Source organism: Tupaia chinensis, unplaced genomic scaffold, assembly GCF_000334495.1.
Source record: "Tupaia chinensis unplaced genomic scaffold, TupChi_1.0 Scaffold148607_1, whole genome shotgun sequence".
Taxonomy (NCBI): Eukaryota; Metazoa; Chordata; class Mammalia; order Scandentia; family Tupaiidae; genus Tupaia; species Tupaia belangeri.
In genome coordinates, this window is record NW_006208456.1 from 3,214,464 (window position 1) to 3,235,257 (window position 20,794).

The following is a 20,794-nucleotide window of genomic DNA, read 5'->3' on the forward strand; positions in this document are numbered from 1 at the left end:
TCTTTCCCTCTCTTTTTCTCTTTGATAAAGGATAAATAAGTAAATACCTTTCAACTCCTTCCAACTGGTGTTGGAACAAAGTAAAGCTTACAACCAGCATTTAAGATTTGGTTATCCTGGGGCCAGCAGGTGGCCTGGTGGTTAAGGGCGCTCAACTCCTACATGGCCAACCATGGTTCAAATCCTGGATCTGTTGGCTTGTTTTCTCACTTTCCCTCTCTCTCTCCCTCTCACACACACACACTCTGTCCTTCTCTGGTCAAATTAAAATAAATAAATAAATTTAAATAAAATAATTCTTAAAATTAAAAAAATATATAAGATTTGGCTATCCTTCCCTGACAAAATCAAATCTCCCCATAAAGGTTCTTACACATCTTGTATCCTTCCTTCAGAACATGTGCCAGGGTTAAAGTTCAATGTGTTTGTGTGATTATATTTTTCCAGCATGTGTATCTTTTTCCATCACTGTATCCCTAGGACCTGGTACAGTCCCTGCACTGAGTATTTGTTGGATGAGTTAATGTTATTTACAAACTTACTGTTTTCTTAAAGCAGGCCACTGAATGATTCTATATAATTTTTGATTAGCCTAGCAGAGTTCATTACATATACTTTCTATTATTTTAAAGGGAAACCATGCAAACATTGTTACAAAGTCAAACAAGGGCTGACAGATGGCATAGAGGTTAAGGGGCTGGCTCCCACATGGCTGACTTCATGGTTCAAGTCCAGGACCCAGAGGCTTGTAAAAACATGCTGGGTGCATGTGTGTGCATGCCAAAATCCTGAGAGAAGAATGGAAGAGATGGGATTGTAGCATGGTCATCTCTCTAGGAATGATTTCTCATTTTCCCTCTCTCTCTTTCTGTCTCTCTCCAGCAAATGTACATACCCTGTAGCAATTCTAAAAAGAGAAAAAGAAAAGTCCAACAGTAGTGGGTAAGGTAGCCAGATACATGTAGTTTAAATCCTGGCTCCAGCAGCTTGAAGAACCTGCCAAACACACGTGTGTATGTGCCCCAAATCTCAACAGGATGATGACATGGAGAAGAAAGGATTGTGGCATGACAAAGCCCCACCGTTTGGGGGCTGCTTTCTTCCTCTTGCTCTCTCTCGGTCTCTCTAGCTGTCTCTGGAAAGCACGCATGCCCTCTGGCAAGTAAGAAAAAAACAGCTTAATGTGTAGCTTATGTGTATATGTATATGTATGCATGTAAAAGTAAAAATGTTTTTTTTTTTTTTTTTAGGTTTTTGACATAGGGTACTTGAGCTCATCAGAGAGAAAGAGAAAGTGAGAGCGAAAGTGAGAAATCATTCCCTGGGAGGATGGCCACACCACTATCCCTTCTCTTCCATTCTCCTCCTAGAATTTTGAGTGCACACAGTCATGAGCCCAGCGTGATTTTCAAACTATGGTTGGTCATGTGGGAGTCCAGCACCTTAACCACCACGCCACCTGCTGACTCCTAAAATAAAATATACTTTTAAACCGTTGTTTCATAGTACTCTTAATTTAGACTGTTTTTTCTTAATCTAGTATAATCACTAAAACTATATCATGCATCAAAAATATTCTTAAGAGAAGGTTGGGACCAGCAGTTGGCATAATGGCTGTGTTGCTGAATTCCCATGCAGTCTACCACAGTTTGAGTCCTGGACCCAGTGGCTTAAACTCATGTTGGGCACATGTACATGTATGCCCAAGATTCTGAGAGGAGAAGGGATTGCAGAGTGACCAACCCCCTGGGTGATGACTTCTCGCTTCCTGTCTCTCTGTCTTTCTGGCAAGCGCACGTGCCTTTTAGCAAAAACCTCTCAAAAAAAAAAAAAAAAAAGAGAGAGAGAGAGAGAAGGTAATGAGAGGACCAGCTGATCATTAATCAGGCTAAACTCCATTCTTACCTGCTTCCCCAGTCTCTTCGGTCTGGGTGCTCATTAAACAGGCAATAAATTTGTTATCCACTTGCTGGAGAACCTGCCATACATCCAAACGAGTAGTAAAACACTAAGTTAAAAATTAACAAAGCCTCATCTGAATAGAGGGAGATAAAAACTAACTTCAATTAGTTGTTTGCATTATAATACCCATATCTAACGCAGAAGAGTGATCAGACATAAAAGGAAGAATATTAAAAAGAAAACAGACTAAGGCATCTAAGGAAAAATAAGCTAACAAAAACCTGAGCATGGAACTGAAATATTCCCAGTAAAGTGACTTCTAATAATGGAAATGTAACCAGAGATTACTAAAATGACTGGATATTGCTAACAAAGTGTTAAAATACTTTTTTTTTTCAGTAAAATAGAATTTAAAACATGGAAGACTTCATGAATTTGCATGTCATCCTTGTGCAGGGGCCATGCTGATCTTCCATTGGTCCAATTTTAGTATATGTGCTGCCAAACTGAGCTCAGACTAAAATACATTTTTAAAATATATGTAAAAGCAAGGAAAACCATTTTGCGATAGCTAATTCGTTAAAGCAGCATGTCAAAGCCACTGGTGGCTCCTTCTGTCCAGGTACAAGAGCTCCCTGAACCTCCCTGGCCTACATACTGCCTCAGGGCCTACTTCTGATCAGCTGCTTGCTTGATCTTGGCACCAAGTCAAAGCCAGGTTAGTCTACCTAGATCTGCCTAACTTCCTAACCTGTCTCTCTACTGAAATCAAGGAGACTAAAAGACAGCCAAAAATAGTACAGAGAGGGCAAACGAGAAAAACAGATGAGGCTGGGCTGGTCCTGTGGCCTCGTGGTTAAAGGAGCCAGATCACACATGACTGACTACGCGGCTCAGTCCTAGACCTGGCAGGTTGTGGCTGTGCATGCCTCAGATCCCGACAGGATGGAGACATGGAGGAGAAAGGACTGCATTGTGAAGGTGCCCCTTTGGAAGGTGCTTTCTCTCTCCCTTTATGTCTCCCTCTGGACAAGCACATGAGACATCGGGTTAAAAAAAGGAAAGAAGGGGACCAGTGGGTGGGTGGTGATTGAGGTCTTGGACACTCCCACATGGCTGACCACAGTTCCAATCCTGGGCCTGGCAGCTTGCTTTCTCACTTTCCCTCTCTCTCTCTGTCTCTCTCTGGTCAAATTAAAATAAAATGAATGAATAAATAAAAATTAAAAAAAAAAAAAAAGAAAAGAAACAAAGGAGGCAAGAGGTCTCTTTTGTTAACAGAACTCCTTAGTCAGGTTTCCTAGCCTTCATGGCCTCACACCATACAGGTTTTTTTTTTTTTTTTAAATTATTTTATTTAATTATATTTATTTATTTTTAAGAGGTTTTCGCTATAGGGTGCGTGCGCTCGCCAGACAGACAGAGAGAGACAGAGAGATAGAAAGCGAGAAATCACCCCCCAGGGGGGATGGCCATGCCGCAATCCCTTCTCCTCCATTCTCCTCTTGGGATCTTGGGTACGCATGCACACGTGCCCGGCATGAGTTTTAAGCCGCCAGGTCCAGGACGTGAACCACGATCGACTACGTGGGAGTCCAGCGACATAGCCATTACGCTAACTGCTGGTTCCCATTTTATTTAATTATATTTATTATTATTATTATTTTTTAATTTGACCAGGGAGAGAGAGACAGGGAAAGTGAGAAAGTAAGCCAGCAGGTCTAGGACTTGAACCATCATCAGCCATGTGGGAGTCTAGCGCTCTAACCACCAGACCTCCTGCCAGCCCCTACAGGGTCATTTTAAAAAAGGACCTTGTTGCACATTTAAGGACAATGTCTCTAAAGCACTTTGTTAATGTATAAATTATTGGCAAATATAAAATTATTACACTCCTCTGCAGAAATAGCTAATCAACTCCTTGAAACTGTGAGCCTTAGTCCAAAATTTATTGCCTCCAAACCTGCTCCCATTAAGGACATTTATTTCTTTGTACCTATGATTAACCTCTTATTTTATCTTCTGATTTTAAAAGTTCCAGTAAGATTAAATACACCCATACTCACGCGCACATGTGTTTTGAGCAAGGTAGTCTATGCTGTTAGATAAATCCAACTTGCTAAGTGTTAATCTAGCTTGGGCCTTCCATTAATTTTTTTACTGAGATTTTGAAGTCAATCTTTTACCTGCATTGAATGAATCATTTCTTTGGTGAAACGATAGGGATACAAGATGTTGTGAATTTTAACTGCTAAGCTCTCAGCCTGGCCACTGCTTACATCAACAGCAACCTAGAAAGACCCAGCATAAACATGGTTTTACTTTTAATTTTTTTACATCTGCAGAACCGTTTTATCGAAGATCTCAAAGTGCTTTAAAACATTCATTTTCACATAACCTACTAGTGGTGGGTTGAATTCAGGGAACTTACAGAAATTCAAAAGACTCTATGAATAATTATTCTTAAATAATAATTCTTATTTATAAACAAAATCATTGACAAAAAACAATACTGTTTCAGAACAATTTGTCTATGCTCTAATCAAGTCCTTTAAAGACATTTTTTCCTTAAAAAAATAACTGACGAATTAGCAATCAAGTGTTCATCTATTATACACCCACATTACAAGAGTACATTCTGTGATAGCACGTTGAGGGGAGATATCCCCAGGTCCAACGATAAACTTTCTCTAGTAAGATTCACTACCTCATGGAATAGTAACACTTCCACTGTCAACACGCTGGACATTTTGCTAAAGCTTCAAGTCAGAGTTTTTAAGAGAGAGAAACACACTAATTCCCACACTGATGACACATGTTTAATTCAAAATGCCTGAGCTCCCAAAATGCTATGAAGCCTGAGTCCTCTTCTCTACATTAAACATTAATTTCCAAATAAATTATTTGGAAATGTGCCCACTTCCCATTCATAATTACAAATTAGTACAGTAATTCATGCCCATCCATACCCGGCTTAAATGAAATTTAATTTTAAAATAACAGGTAAAGAACAATGGCTGCAGACCCACCTCTGGGTAACGGGCAAATACAGGATTGTCCCATTCTGAGAACAAAGACTGAAGTGAGTCACCACCATCATCCACAGTATCTAGAGCAAAAGGGGACAGGTGAGGTTGCATCATGAGCCCAGGGAGTTGGAAGAATGGCATCTTCTGTTTGGTTGCAGCCTCAAGACCACAGATCAGACACAGCGTTCCTATTCTAGAAATGTTCAGTATTTGCTTTATCCAAAAAAAAAAAAAAAAATGGTTTTAAATTCAGACAGGGCCTGAGTAGCAGCAAGCAGTATACATCTATCACCACAATGGGCTTCTAAATTGTTCTGACATGTTACCTTTTTTTTTTTTAAATAGAGGTTTTTGCTATAGGGCGCATGTGCTCGCCATAAAGACAGAGAGAGACAGAAAATGAGAAATCACTCCCCAGGGGGGATGGCCACGCCACAATCCCTTCTCCTCCATTCTCCTCTTGGGATCTTGGGCACGCACACGCACCTGGCGTGAGTTTAAGCCACTGGGTCCAGGACTCAAACTGCGGTCAATTACATGGGAGTCTAGCGACATAGCCATTACGCCAACTGCTGGTCCCGATGTTACTTTTTAAACTAGACTTGAGGACTGTATCTTGGCATTACAGCTTTTCTCCTAAATGTTTAAAGAATACAAGTCCAGAAGAAACTATGGCTTAAATAGGTAGCCTAACTGTCTTTAGGTTAAAAAAAAAAAAACTAATAAATATTTGTAGCTTTTGTTGATGTACTGGCTTAAGTAAAACTACTGCAACATGGAGTAGAATTCCATTTTTTAAAAATAAAGAACATTTCCCCAATCACAAGACACCGCAGACTATGCATAATCATCCAGTATTGACCTCAAGTCTGGAAAAGTAATTTCTGATCTAAATGCATGCACTGAATTACTTAGTTCTGCTGTTAAATAGGGCCATGGGGAATTCCTGGTTCCAGGAAGGCACAGCTGGCACTGATCAAGCTTAATAATGCAAGCCTGCAGTGTTCTTTGAGTTAGGTGGTAACGGTGTGTACTAGGTGTCCCAGCAATCTCTGTTATTGCCCCTACCTCTCTTTTGCTGTCTCATCACAGTCCTCTCTTCCCGGGCCCTTGGAAGAAAAGGTAGAACAAGGTCGCTTCTAAAAGGATGACACCTGTACTGAGACCCTAAATATAAAAAGAAAAACCTAGAAATTTGAACTTGAAATACAAATAAAGTATTAGAAAATTAAATTACAGAAAATCTCTTTCTGTACAAATTGAATGAAGACATGAGGCAGATTTTTTAATTTTTAATTTGCTATAGGGTGCATGTGCTTGCAGGAAAGAGACAGAGAAGGGGAGAGAGAAAGAGAAAGTGAGAAAGCATCCCCAAGGCAGATGGTCACACCACAATCCATTTTCATCCATTCTCATGAGATTTTGGACACATACGCCTGGTGTTTTTTTTTTTTTTTTTTTTAGAATTATTTTATATAACTTTATTTGTTTAAATTTGACCACAGAGAGAGAGAGAGAAGGGGGGGGGGGGGTGAGAAAGCAAGCCACCAGGCCCCAGACTTGAACTGCAGTTGGCCATATGGGAGTCCAGTGCACCTAACCACCACGCCACCTGCTGGCCCCATGTATGGTGTGTTTTTTAAGCCACCAAGTCTGGGACTCAAACTCTGCTGTCGGCCACGTGGGACCAAGCCACTTCAACCATCATGCCACTTGATAGGCTCAAGGGAGACTATTAAACACTGGATTGAGGACCAGAAGTTCTTCAATGAAATTATTTTGCTAACTTAGGAATTTACACTAATGTTTAACCCTATCATTCATCTATACCAAACAGAATAAGATCTAGACTAGGTCACAGTGGTTCTCGATGGAGCAATTTGGAAAGGAGAATATTTGGCAATGTCTTGAGACATTTTTTTACTGTCACAGCTTGGGTGAAGGGTGCTACTGGCATCTAGCAGATAAAGGCTAGGGCTTTTGCTAAATATCCAACAACACATAGGACAACCTCTACAATAAGGAATTACCCAGAGAGACCCTGTTAGACATACAGTACTTAACTGTCACCCACAACTTGGGGCAACCTTCACAAATCCCAGTTTATATGTCTCTTCTCCCAATATATTTCCCCGCTGCAACACTTACCAAATTATATTACACTGTGTTTAGGTATCTCTTTTCCCTAACAGGCTGTGAACTGAAAGCAATGTCAGCTCACCTGCAGTATGACAGCTGGCCCAGTGTGGGCAATAAATACTGAATGAAAGTTTCTCAATTCAAACTCCAAAGTCAGAGATCTGGCCCAAATCCTACCCTTCTCTCTGAAAGATGTTCAGATTTAAGTTTTAGAATCAATGCTGAACTTAACGGTTTTTGAAAAGAAGCAAAACATAATGAAATTATTTATTTATTTTATAATCTTTTACTATTTATTCATTCATTTTAATTTGACCAGAGAGAGAGAGAGAGAAAAGGAAAGTGAGAAAGTAAGCTGCCAGGTCCAGGACTCAAACCATGGTTGGTCATGTGGGAGTCCAGTGCCCCAACTACCATGCCACCTGCTGACCCTGAAACTATTATTTGAAAAAGATAAATCTGGGCCAGCTCTGTGGTGTGGCAAGAACACACTTCTCAAGAGAAGTCACCTGCTATATGGTTACTGTGGTTTAAATTCCTGGCCTGGTCAGCCTGAAACACAGAACATATATGTGAATAGCCAAGATCTGACGGGCTGGAGGACCGGAGGAAAAAGACCCTGATGTGACCAGACCTGGAGGGGGGTGCTCATTTTTCTCTCTCTCTTTTATGACTCTCATGTGTATGTGAGACATACACATACACTTTATTCATGACATACTCTATCATGAATAAAGAAAAAAAGACTTTAAAAATGTAAGCTGAAAAAATATCTTAAAATAAACAAAAACTGGGACAGCTAGTAGCATGATGGTAAAGGAAGCTGGATCCCATATGGCTGATCGTGTGTTTCAAGACCCAGACCTGGTGGCTCAAAAAACACACAGGGCATGTGTGCATGCAAGCCCTAAATCCTGAGAGAAGAGTGAAGGAGAAGGAAGTGCAATGTGACCAACACCCCCTGAGGGTGGAGGATGCTATCTCACTTTTCATCTCTCTGTCTCTCTCCAGTGAGCACATGTGCCCTATAGCAAATTTTAAAAAGAAAAAAAAAAAAAAAAAAAGAAAAGGAAAGAAAAAAAAGCCAAATCTATTGAACAAAAACTAGAGATTAATAATTATTAAAATTAAGGTATGGGGACCAACAGATGACATAATGGTTACGTTGCTGGACTCCCAGGTAGTCGATTGTGGTTCGAGTCCTAACCCTGGCAGTTAAAACTCACACTGGGCACCTGTGCATGTGTGCCCAAAATCCCGAGAAGAGAATGGAGGAGAAGGGATTGCGGCGTGGCTACCCCCCGCCGGAGGGTGCTTTCTCGCTTTCTGTCTCTGTCTCTCCAGCATGTGCACATGCCCTATAGCAAAAATCTATCTCTAAAATAATAATAATAATAATTAAGGTGTGAAGAGAAATAAGATTGTATAACTGGGAATAGAAAGGACTAATTTAGCTCCAGCCTACATGGCCCAATTGGCGGCATCCTACAGTGCTGAAAGCCACATGGCCAAATGTAAATTTGGGAGTCCTGGTGGGCCTGACTGTACATGGGTGGCCAAGATCCTGAGGAGCTGGAGGACTGGGGAAAGAGGGTCGTGGTGTGATAAGACCCTGCGAGGGTTTGCTTCCTCTTTCCTGGCATGTGTACATATGCACTATCAGTTAAAAAAAAAAAAAAAAGGATTTAACTAAAGGCATTTTAAAGGAAAAACTGCCAGGGTTTGGGGACCTGACACTACTCTTTAAATTTATAGATCTTTATAGATATAATTTTTTTGTATAATAAAATTTATCTCTTAATTGAGCTCACACAACATTTTTATGCATGGTTCAATAATGTCCATGGGAACCAGCAGTTAGCGTAATGGCTATGTCCCTGGACTCCCACGTAGTCAACCATGGTTCACGTCTCAGACTCGGTGGCTTAAATCTCACGCCGGGCGCGTGTACATGCGTGCCCAAGATCCCGAGAGGAGAATGGCGAAGGGATTGCGGCAAGACCATCCCCCCTGGGGGGGTGATTTCTCGCTTTCTGTCTCTATGTCTCTCTCTGTCTGTCTGGCGAGTGCATGCGCCCTATAGCGAAAACCTCCCCCCCAAAAAAAAAAAATAATAATAATAATGTCCTAATATCCTGGGACCAGCAGGTAGTGTGGTGGTAAGGTTCTAGACACTCCCACATGGCTGACCATGGTTTAATGCCTGGACTTGGTGGATTGCTTTCTTTCTCTTGCTCTCTCTCTCTCTCTCTCTCTCTGTCTCTCTGGTCAAATTAAAATAAATGAATGAATGGATGAATGAATAAATACTTTAAAAAAAAAATGTCCTGATGTTCTGCCATACATCAGCTGTTTCCAGAAAGGGGAGCATCCAATGTAAATGGAGGCTGCGAAGGAGCCATCTTTTCATGAAACTTGTTTCTATGCCCCAAAATCTTTTTCATTAGGAAACCAAGTCCCAGACCTGGTGGTGTAAACTCACTCCAGGTGCGTGTGTGTGCGTGCCCAAGATCCCGAGAGGAGAATGGAGGAGAAGGGATTGCGGTGTGGCCATCCCCCCTGGGGGTGATTTCTCGCTTTCTGTCTCCATGTCTCTCTCTGTCTGGCTGGCGAGTGCACTTGCCCTATAGTAAAAATCTCTCCAAAAAAAAGAAGAAAAGGAAACCATGAGTTAACGTGACCTTCAAAGGTTCACTACAAAATATGCTAATGCAGAAAGGTGAGTGGAGGCAGATTTATTTAACAGGAACAGATGTTTATGTTGGGTACAGCACAGAGTTCCCCCTTTGTTTTAGCAACAACCACCTCACAGTTGAGTGTGATCCAGTTATTTTTTGGCACAGTATCAGAAGCAGCTGCATTTCAGGAAGATGAGGTGCCAGTGCCTTAGATTTACCTCTGATAAACATTCACTATAAGTCACGACATAAAACTACGCAGATTGAAAAACACATAAAATGGGCCCAAGTCCTTCTGATCGAGGCCCCCCCCCCAAAAAAAAGAAAAATACATAAAGTTACTTTAAGAGCAACCTGACAGTCTCAGGAGCAATACTGGGTTGTTCTACCTTCTATTGAATACTTAGAAAGTTCCTACGGTGATTATTTTCTTTACACAAGAAAAAGACTGAGAAGTTAAGATCTTACTTTATGTTAAAGAAAGCAGAACCTGTGTCAGACAATATTCATCCTAAGGAGAAATTACAAGTTCATTTGTGAATTGTATTAATACAATTTATATTGTTTTGCAGCATTCAAGATTTTTAATATGGATACAGATTTAATGTTTATTCTCCTAGTACAAAACCAAGAGTATAGACAGATGGAAATCAGCTTTACCATCTGGCAACATCTGGCTCTCAACACTCTGCCAAAACTTCATGTCACGTTTAATGCTGACTGAGACTTGAGAACTTGGTACTAGTCCAGGCTCTAAATGTAGTTTGTGTATGATCTAAAAGCCACATAACCGTCTTCCTGAAAACAGTGCCTTATACCACATACAGATCAAGTGGATTACCATACGCATTATAATAAAATATATTTGAAAAGTATAGTTATGGGGCCAGCCCTGTAGCACTGTGGTAAAGCCCTGTGCACAGGGAACTGGATCCTACATGGCAGAGGTTTAAATCCCAGCCTCAGTGGTTTGAAAAACAAGCTAGGAATGGGACGGCAGGTGGCGTGGTGGTTAAGGCACTGGACTCCCACATAGCTGACCATAGCTCGAGTCTCAGACCTGGTGGCTTGCTTTCTTATTTTCCTTCTCACTCTCTTTCTCTCTCTGTCTGCTTCTCTTTGGTGAGTGCATGTGTACTACAGCAAACGAAATAATAATAAATAAAATTAAATAATGTAAAAAAAAAGTAAGCTAGGCAAATGTGCATATATGCATGCTCCAAATCCTAACAGGTTGGACAAATGATTGTGGCATGGCCATGTTCCATTGGGGGATGCTTTTTTTTTCTCTCTCTCTTGCCAGTGAACACACCCACTAGCAACTAAAAAAAAAAAAAAAAAGGAATAGTTATAAAAGTATTTTAGTATATGTGCTGCTGAAGCGAGCACAAAAGTATTGACTTAACCTATTTAAAAAAACTTACGATTAAATTCTACTTTCTGTGAGGGAAAAAAGTTCATAAATATAATATAATACTGTACTGAGACAGATTTTATTGGGAAAGCTAGGATGATTACAGAATCATTCCAGCCTTTACCCTGGGAGCCAGAGAAATTTCCAGAATAGTACCACATTGGCACTGCAGGTTTCTTTAAAGACAAATTTCTAGAAGAGTTGCATTTGGGAAGGAAAGGAAGAAAGGGAAGCACTGTGGATTTTTCCAGCTATTACTAGTACCATTTTCATTAAAATTGGACTGTCTTGCTGTCTCTTATACATGTGTATGCCCATAAACACATATCTATACCCTTCTCTCCTATATCAGTCTTTCATTGTATTTCTTTATTTAATAGTGTTGGACCTGGATTATCTTCTTATGCTATAAAAAACATGCGTTTTATAATTAGTCTTCTTTTTTAATGCCAGAGGGCACAGGCATGTATGAGAAAGAAAAAGAGAGAGAGAGAGAGAAAAAAAAATCACCCGACAGGGTCTGGTAAGACTGCAATGCTTTTTCTTCCACTTCTCTACCCTGTCAGGATCCTGGGCCCACATGGATGCATGCCTAGCATGTTGCTGCTAAGACCAGGATTCAAACTGAGGTCTGCCATGAGAAATCCAGCTCCTTCTACACAGCACTTAAGCACTGAACTAAGGGGCCAGCCCTATAAATAGTCTTCACAGCTTCTACCTCCTGAGATCATCTCTTTGAACAATGATCTTACTCCTTGGCCAGTATTCCCATCTTCAGAAACATTCCATGCCATTGAACACTATACTTACCATTCTCAAGTACAACATCCACAGCCATGGTTGTCAGGTCCTTAGTGCAAGCAGTCTGAATGTCTTCAGTAGGAGCAATGAATGTGCTAAGTCCAGTCATTTTATTGATGTAGACCATTCTTCCCAAGGCTACATCAAAATGCTGCTGCCAATCCAAAGAACATGTGCTTGGCTCTTCGTTTTCAGGACAAGTTCTTGCTTTAGATTCCTCACTCTGAAAACAAATTGCATTTTGGCTGGTTGTGGAATCTTCTACCTGACTCACTGACATTCTACTAGGAGAGTCAAGACTTCCTGTTTGTTGTTCTAAAGCTTTAATAAGAATTTCAGAGTCTTTACTGATAACTTCAGAATTATTAGAGGGTAATACCAAGGGACTTTCTGATATCTCAGAGTTTTGTCTTGTATTGTCAGAATGCATTTCAATATCTGTATTGAAAGAATTATCCTGTGTGACAGAATGCGACATGAGAATGATCCCATTCTCTGTTTTTTTATGGTCGTTTTCAAATAACTTACAAAAATCTTGAGTTAACGCACCGCACGAGTCACTGTCTTTCCTACATGAATCTGAATTCGGAAGTTCATTAAAATGACTCATCTCCATTGTCTGAGTCTCTTTTTCAGAACCCTTCAGTTTGGATAATTTAGAAGCTAGTGATTCAGGTGACTTCTCAATAGCCAAAGGTTTTTTCTTAAAGTAAGATAACTCCTTTAGCGTTACAGGACTTTCTCTCAAACAAGGCACCTGTTGTTCCAAACAATCTTCCTTGGAGAATGGAGATTTCTCTAAATAAAGGATGTGACTTACTGGTTGATCACTACCATTTGAATCATGATTCATAGTATTGATTTTATAACTATCAGAGTCGTCTAAGTGATTCTTGTCTTTCAGTGGACTGGTAGGTTCGACTTGAGAACTGAGATTCGTCGTCACTTCAATATTACTGTCTTCCACTTCTGTATCTGAAGGACTTGTTATTTTTCCATATTCCCTCTTAAACTTCTCTAGAGATCCTAGCTGTGAACTCAAGCTTAGCTTCTTGCGTACTATGCATTTGGAGGAATCAGTCAATTTATCTGTTTTCTTATGGCCATTTGAAATATGTCCATACCAAGGGAAGAAAGAGGATTCATCAGGTAATAAGCAATCTCTGTTTGTTTTACCACCTTCCTGAAAAATAGCAAAATTTTTATAAGTTGCTATAGGTTTGTGCTCTTGTCCATAACCTATGTTCATTCTGCCAAGTTTTTTGTTGGGCAGATGGGCAGATTCTTTACTTAAAGTGGTGGTTAAATCTTTGACATCTGGAGTCTCAACTGAATGATGTGCTCTGTTTCCAGATGTCTCCTGGGCACTTGCAGGACTGGGTCCATAATTTTTAAATGGATGTTCTGTGTCAGTCAATTTAGTTTGCTCATTTTGTACTACATGAGTTATAAAGCCAGTGGAACATAATTTAACTTGTCCATAACTGAAAACATTTATTTGTCCATAATTACTCGCTTCTTTTTTTCCTTTTGCTTTCTCTCTTTGAGGAATGTGTAGTCTCCGTAACACTGTCTCAGTGGGCAGCGGCTGGCATCCCATTTTGGTAGCGTCTTTAAATCTCTCTAATTGATTATGAATTCCATTAATTTTTAGGACATTGGCAGTCATGTCCTTAATCGTAGTGCTTACCTTCTGTGTTTCCAGATCCTTCCCACCCTCTTCAAAGAGATGTGGTGTATGAAATGGGCTTGAAAACATTTCTGAACTACTTCCACATGGCTTTTCTAAAGAGCTATGTTCCAAGCAAGATTTTTTACATTTCTCATTTTCTTCTGACTCTGATACATCAACCCTCTCTCGTCCCAACATCTGCGATTCTGCACAAGAGCTACCCTTGTGGTGTAAAGATGAATCTGCCATTTTATCATGGTCTAGGCCATAGGATTTATAAGTATATGAAAGTGAATCATTTGTCTTTTTTTGGATAGCTCCTGAATCCTTAGGATTCTGTGTGTGTATGTTTTCTATAGTAACTTTTCTTTTCACAGCTTTCGATTGTAAATTAAACATTTCATAGGAGTCAAAAATATTATTACATGCTTCCTGGAAGCTACCTTGGTCATGCTTCTCATCAGAGGACACATGCTTCTGAAGAGTAGCACCGAGCAAACTGAAATCATTATCTTCATTAAATTCCTTAAGGTCTTCACCTGTTAATTCCACAAATAAATTTTCTTGCTTTAAAAACAACTTCACTCCTTCCTGAATGCAAACCAAGAGAGTATCCCAGTTCTGAAACTCAATCAGGGTTTTCGCCGGCTCCAGGCACACGTCATACTCACAGAATTGGCACTGCACATTGATCACATATACCCCGTAGAGTTCTGGGGCAGACCGATGTCGAGGACTTGAATTCATTTGCCTACTGGCAGAGCCATTCTTTGGCTTGCATATAATACTTTCTTTCCTTAATAAAAAGTCAATAAGTTTATGCAATTTCGTCTTTAAAACTAGTCTTTTGTTTACAAACAAAAACTGTATACTCTTATTGTAATGTGCTTCAGAGCTGATATAGCCATTGAGCTCAAACTCTTTATATTTAAAGTTGATTTCTCTTAATTTTTGGGATTTACCCAATCCATATATTTGACAAAATCGGGAACATATGTCTTTGGTTTTAGGGAGCTGAAGAACCATGGAACCAGAAACATCATTTCTCAAAGAGAAAGAAACAGAAGGGTGCATGAGGGCGAGAGCTTCTATCCTCTGCCGAACCTTCTCAAACTCCAGTCTAGGATCCATGCATTTCCTCCTGACAGGTAACTGGTAAAATAGGTTATATACTGTTACTGTTGTCCCCGCACTTGGTCTAGTCAAATCAGCTTCACAAGCTTTCAGAGCTTTTCCGTTCTGAAATAGTTTCACAAAAGTTTTCATTGTGCTATTTTTCTTGGATGAAATTTCCACAGCACCGGCCATGTCAGCTATACTTGCCAAGGCCTCCCCTCGGAAACCATAAAACCTCGGGTTCTCCAAGTCCTGAATGGAGCTGCATTTACTAGTGAAGTAACGATTTCCCACCTTGTCTACATCGTCACTGCCCATTCCCAATCCATTGTCTATCACTTGAACTTGGAAGGTTTCCATATTCACCCTGACAGCCACACATTTTGCTTCAGCATCAATACTGTTGAGGGCAAGCTCCTCAATGCATTGGCCTAAAGAGCTTATGGCCAAACCAGACCGCAATTTGGCTTGTACTTCGGCTGAAAGGCACTTGATCATGGCAGATAGAGAGCTGGTGAGAACGTCAGGCAGTGGTTTCCTTCTCTGGAACTTATTGCCTATGGGAGGGGAAAAAAAAAAAAAAAAAAGAAACAAACCCACATGCACAATCAAAGCTTCAGAGTTACATAGCATTACCCATTTCTCTCAAGCATTATGAAGAAATATCATTTGAGGTAAACGTAGTCTCTCTTACTAAACCAAATTGCAAAATAAAACAAAACAAAATTACATTTCTGATCTCTAGGCAGATCACACAGCTCATGCTTGGTGAAATGGATTTAACATCCAAAGAAGCATTCGTAATTTCATCATCTTCACTGCTCCTTTCTAAATCCCACATGCCCTAAAGTGAAATCATAATTACACTTAAAGTTGACTTGCAAAGACTGTATTCAAAATTGTAACCACTTCACCAAAAACAGATGCCTAAATTAAATTCAGCTAAGAAACATTAGGTAGAAATTATTCATGAAAAATGTCCAAGCCAGTTTCATAACACTTATACATTACACAGTCATGCATTTTAGAAAAAAATGTATAATGAAGTGCTAAGACACTGTAATAAGGAAAGTGAAGTAACAGGAGAAAATATAAAAATTCAAATTTTTTAATAGAGGAGAGATGGGCATTGAAAGATTTTGACTATTATTATTTGTTAAATATAGTTGCCTCATGGAAAAAGAGCCTGGGAATAAGAAATAGTAAGGCAGGAAAATTCCTTTACATATATGCCTTCCTTATAAGTTTCATTTTAAAGTCTTGTTCATGTATTGTTTTGATACAAAGTTTCTAGAACATTCTTACTATTAATATGCTGTTGTATTAATATTCTTTTGGCCTTAATAGATTGGGCATAAACTGCATTGGCAATAAGAGTGATGGTATGGGGCTGTGTGTATTTAAGTTTTCCTGCAGATTAAAACAAAATGAAAACTCTAGTGCCATTAAAAACCGTTCTCTCCTCCTCCACAGTGAGAGAAGGGCATGGGCTGACCTCTGGTTTCTCAAATTCCGGAAAATCAAGACTGTAACTGCAGAACTTTGGGTGATTTTTAAGAAAATGAAATTGCAGCCGGCAGCTAATGAGGGGTAAACGTTTAATAAGTGTCCCAACTGATGGAGACGCAACGCAGTGATTTCCTGATTACAGGCCACAGTGTCTGTGCCAAGCAGGACGACCTGGTGTGGGTCCAGAACTCCGAAAGACAGCAGGGGGCTCGGGGCTGGCGGGGCTCGGGGGGACAGGGCTGCCGGGCTCAGGCTCCGCCCCGCGCCGCCCCCGTCTCGCCTCCCGACACACACCGCCCCCACCCACCGCGGGCGCCCGCGCCGACCCAAGGCCGCAGTGGCCACCGGGGACCGCTGAGCATCCGGCTCAGTACAGCTGGCCCATGGCGGTCACCATGGCCCCTCTGCTGTTAGAAGAGCTCCCGGAGACATCCTTTCGTCGCGTGCTTGCCCCCAAGTCACCTCAATCGTGCTCCACCAACTCTGGGATATCAACCGCCTCTGACGCCCGACGCGCGCGCACTTCGGCTCGTGCACGCGCGAGGCCACGAGCATGCGCTTCTGACGGGACGCGCTGAGAACACGCCGTGGTCTGCGACATCGCAGTGCGCATGCGCACAGGTGTCAGCAGCCGGGACAAGCGCGTGCCTGGGACTCTTCGCATGGATACTACTAGCTTCTCAGTCCTTAACCCCTTTGGGCGTGATGTGAAAGACTGCTTTTAGTTTTGTTGTTATGCGTTCCTGTTTTTTCTCATTTTTTTCTCCTTTGCACGTACCACCATTTGATTTAATATATAGCTTACCTTTTTAGCATTGTCTTCTCTCACTAGATTGTAAGTTATATAAATTATTATTTTTACTTCTGTATTTGCGTGGCCAAGAATGGTCCCTGGCATATGGAGGACACTGAAGGATTCAACAGATCCAGAGCCTTCCATCTTAAAAAAAAAAAAAAAAAAATCACAGCATTTCACGGGACCAGCAGTTACCATAATGGCTATGTTGCTGGACTCTCATGTAGTCAACCACGGTTTGAGTCCCAGACCCGGTGGCTTTAAAACTCATGCTGAGTACACGCCCTATAGCAAAAACCTCACAAAAAAAAATAAAAAAGAAGAAGAAGGAAGAAGGGATTGCAGCGTGGCCATCAGTCTCTGTCTGGCAAGTGCATGCACCCTATAGGGAAAAACCTCTCAAAAACAAAAACAAAAAAACCAGCATTTCAGAGCTAGAAAACTGGGAAACTAGCTCAACTCTGGTTGTTTTTTAGTTCACTGCTGAGGGCACTGAGACTCCATTAACTTTTGTGGTATCTTGTCAATGTCTTACAGATTTTTTTCTAACTGAAGAGCAGAATTCAAAGAATATTTTGAGAATAAGGCTTTTGTAACATTAACCAAACCTATTTTTGCTTGCTTTTTTTCACTGGAAATTTACTTTTGTAAAAATTGAGATGTATGACAAAATCCTCAAACCCAAAACCCTGATTATTGCTTTTATTAGTTTGCTAGGACTGCCATAACAAAATATTATACCAGACTGTACCAACAGGTGGTGTGGTTAAGGCGCTGGATCCCACATGGCCAAGTTTGCTGAGATCCAGACTCAGTGTCTTGAAAAACAAGCCAGGTGTGAGTGCATGTGTGCCCAAAATCTCAAGGAGAATGGAGAAGGGATTGTGGCCTCCCCCTTGGGGCGGGTGTGTGATTTCTCACTTTCCTTTTCTGTCTCCAGCAAGCACACGTGCCCTATAACAAAAAATCTAAAGAAAAAAAAAGTAGCTTAAGCAGCAGAAGTTTTATTTTCTCTTAGTTTCTGGGAACTAGATGTTTGAGCTCAAACTGTCGACAGGGATGATTTCTTCCAAGGCCGCCCCTTGGCTTGTGATGGCAAGGAGATAGCCTGTCTTCACAGGGTCTTCACGGAGTCTTTCCTCATCTGGGTCCACATTGTCTCTTGTTATAAGGACACCAGTTAGATTGGATGAAGGCCTACCACCAACTGCTTCATTTAGCCCTTATTACCTCTTTAAAGGTTCTACCTTCAAATACAGTTACTTCCTGAGGTACTGGGGGTTATTAATTCAACATACAAATTTTTTGGAGACATAGTTCAGCCCATAACATTACTTTATGTGAATTCCTTAACCCAGAGGAAAGGAATGACAGCAGAAATTCCAGAAAACTAAGAGTAGTTAGTCCAAACCATCATTTGAATAGCCAACAAATTGAATTTGTGGTATTTCTTTTTATTAGTGATGCCATTTCCTAAAGAAAACTTAATAGGGACCAGCAGTTAGCATAATGGCTATGTTGCTGAACTCCCACGTAGTCGACCACGGTTCGAGTCCCGGACCTGGTGGCTTGAACTCACGCTGGGTGTGTGTGCATGCATGCCCAAGATCCCAAGAGGAGAATGCAGAAGGGATCGTGGCATGGTCATCCCCCCCGGGAGGGGGGGGTTATTTCTCGCTTTCTGTCTCTCTGTCTCTCTCTCTGTCTTTCTGGCCAGTGCACGCGCCCTATAGCAAAAACCTCTCCAAAAAAAGAAAAAAAGAAAAAAAAAAGAAAACTTAATAGAAACCATTTAAAGAAATAAATGAATGGCTTTCTGTTTTTTTTGGGAGAAATTTTTGCTATAGGACGCATGTGCTTGCCAGAGAGAGAGAGACAGAGAGACAGAAAGTGAGAAATCACCCCCCCAGGAGGGATGGCCACACTGCAATCCCTTCTCCTCCATTCTCCTCTTGGGATCTTGGGCACACACACATGTGCCTGGCGTGTGTTTAAGCCACCGGGTCCAGGACTCGAACTGTGATCAACTACATGAGAGTCCAGCGATGTAGCCATTACGCTAACTGCTGGTCCCTAAATTAATGACTTTCTTCCAGACGTCTTTAAATTACCTAAAATCCTCTACCCACAAAATAAATACCTCTTATTTTGCCCAATAGGAAGTTCGCTGAAGATAATAATGTACCCTAAGCAAGAGATTCTAATGTATTTTTATTGATTAAAATTGTGTACAATTGTAATCTTTCCATCATATAAGACATGTAATATACAGTAACATTCAAATATCTGATACTAAAATAACTTAACAGCAAATTCTAAATTCAATACCCAATAGTTCTATTAACAGTTTTATTAATAAAAAACAAAACCACTAAGTTTATCTGAGAAATGCTAAATTCAGCCATTACTTTATAATTTGGAAATCTGAGTAATCCAACTTGATGATGGCTTTCTCATTGCTGAAGTTTGCTCTGTCAATGTGTGACTTGGGACTTCCTTTTGTCTCAAGCCATTCTTGCATATGACGCACTTTGGAGATGGGACCTTGCAATTGTCCTTGCACTGTGCCCCGGTCAGTGTTCTGGACCCAGCCTACCAATCCCAATTTTTTACTCTCGGCCTAAGGGGAAAAAAAGAGACAGAGATCTAGTGAGATTGAAAAAAAAAAAAGCAAAAAACCAACAAAACAAAGTGTGACTACTACAATCTGTTATCAGAATCATGGCTTAGAATCAAGCCACCAAAACGAATTTGATATTGTACAGAACAGTTCAAACAGAAAGACAGCAAGAAGGATCTCATTGCTGATCTTACCATGAAGTGTTGGCCACTTGACTTCATTTCCTTCTTCTATCCTATAAAACCCAGGCACTAGGATTTTTACTGCTTAGTCAATTTGGTTAAGTACTGAAGACAGAAGGCCAAAACAGATGCTTTCAAGATGATTCCCTGAGGCTGCTCGTTGTTAGAATACCGGCTATATCTTTGCTCATTTTCCCCTTCTCCTAATCAAGAATTTATGTGGTATGTTAAATGGAATAGCATGACATTATCTGATCCTTCCTTATGTCTTCAACCAGGACCACACCTAAACAAATCCAGATGAACTAGTGTCCATCATGTATCTTTAAAGATCATTAAAGAGTATTTCACAATTTCCTGGGCAACACCCCATCCTTCTCACCGTAAACTATAAAACCCACATTTTTTTAAACTTTTGCCATAATTTAGTTTCTATGTTTAAGGTTTTTGCCATAGGGCGTTTGCGCTCATGAAGTGAGACAGAGAAAGAGGGAAAGTGAGAAATCACCCCTCGAAGGAGGGATGGACGTGCTGAAATCACTTCTCCATTTTCCTTTGGGATTTTGGGCATGCACATACATGTGCCTAGCGTGATTTTCAAGCTGCCAAATCCAAGATTCAAACTGAGGTCAGCCATGTGGGAGTCCAGCGTTTTAGACACCCTGCTGGCCCCATAACCCACATCTTTTTTTTTTTTTTTAATTCACTTTACACCATCCAACACACAAATGAATTTTCCATCCAAAATACACTGTGCATTGGCTCAATCAAGCACATCCACATACATGTTCTCAGCAAATAATTTTCCAATTCTTACGTCCTGCATACCTTGCCCTTTGTCTTGCCATCCCTGATTCCCCATCCCCCACCCTCTGCTATGTCCCATCTTCCTCCCCCATTGTCCCTGGCATCCATGGTTGCCCTCCATACCTTCCT

At 40.7% G+C, this 20,794-nt stretch overlaps 2 protein-coding genes and 1 non-coding gene across 6 annotated transcripts in view; all 3 read right to left on the bottom strand.

Annotated features, from left to right (window-relative positions):
- MLH3 (mutL homolog 3) overlaps positions 1–16,792 on the bottom strand; it is a 39,631-nt gene extending 22,839 nt beyond the window's left edge. Inside the window, exons 1-6 of one of the 2 annotated variants that reach the window (XM_006170555.3) lie at positions 16,723–16,792; positions 11,973–15,308; positions 6,000–6,098; positions 4,932–5,011; positions 4,089–4,193; positions 1,906–1,978 (exon numbers count right to left, since the gene is read on the bottom strand). In XM_006170555.3, the coding sequence (XP_006170617.1) occupies positions 1,906–1,978; positions 4,089–4,193; positions 4,932–5,011; positions 6,000–6,098; positions 11,973–15,249 (3,634 nt within the window). In that variant the 5' untranslated portion in view covers positions 15,250–15,308; positions 16,723–16,792. The remainder of the gene's footprint in view (positions 1–1,905; positions 1,979–4,088; positions 4,194–4,931; positions 5,012–5,999; positions 6,099–11,972; positions 15,309–16,722) is intronic. The other variant, XM_006170556.3, reaches the window with a different exon arrangement.
- Positions 2,314–2,416, bottom strand: LOC114006525 (U6 spliceosomal RNA). The gene has a single exon (XR_003548229.1). It is a non-coding gene; the product is annotated as a U6 spliceosomal RNA (small nuclear RNA).
- Positions 16,793–19,248: 2,456 nt separating the features above from the next.
- Positions 19,249–20,794, bottom strand: part of ACYP1 (acylphosphatase 1) — a 19,528-nt gene continuing 17,982 nt past the window's right edge. For all 3 annotated transcript variants that reach the window (XM_006170558.3, XM_006170559.3, XM_006170560.3), the window contains exon 3: positions 19,249–19,676. In XM_006170558.3, coding sequence (XP_006170620.1) covers positions 19,461–19,676 — 216 coding nt within the window. In that variant the 3' untranslated portion in view covers positions 19,249–19,460. The remainder of the gene's footprint in view (positions 19,677–20,794) is intronic.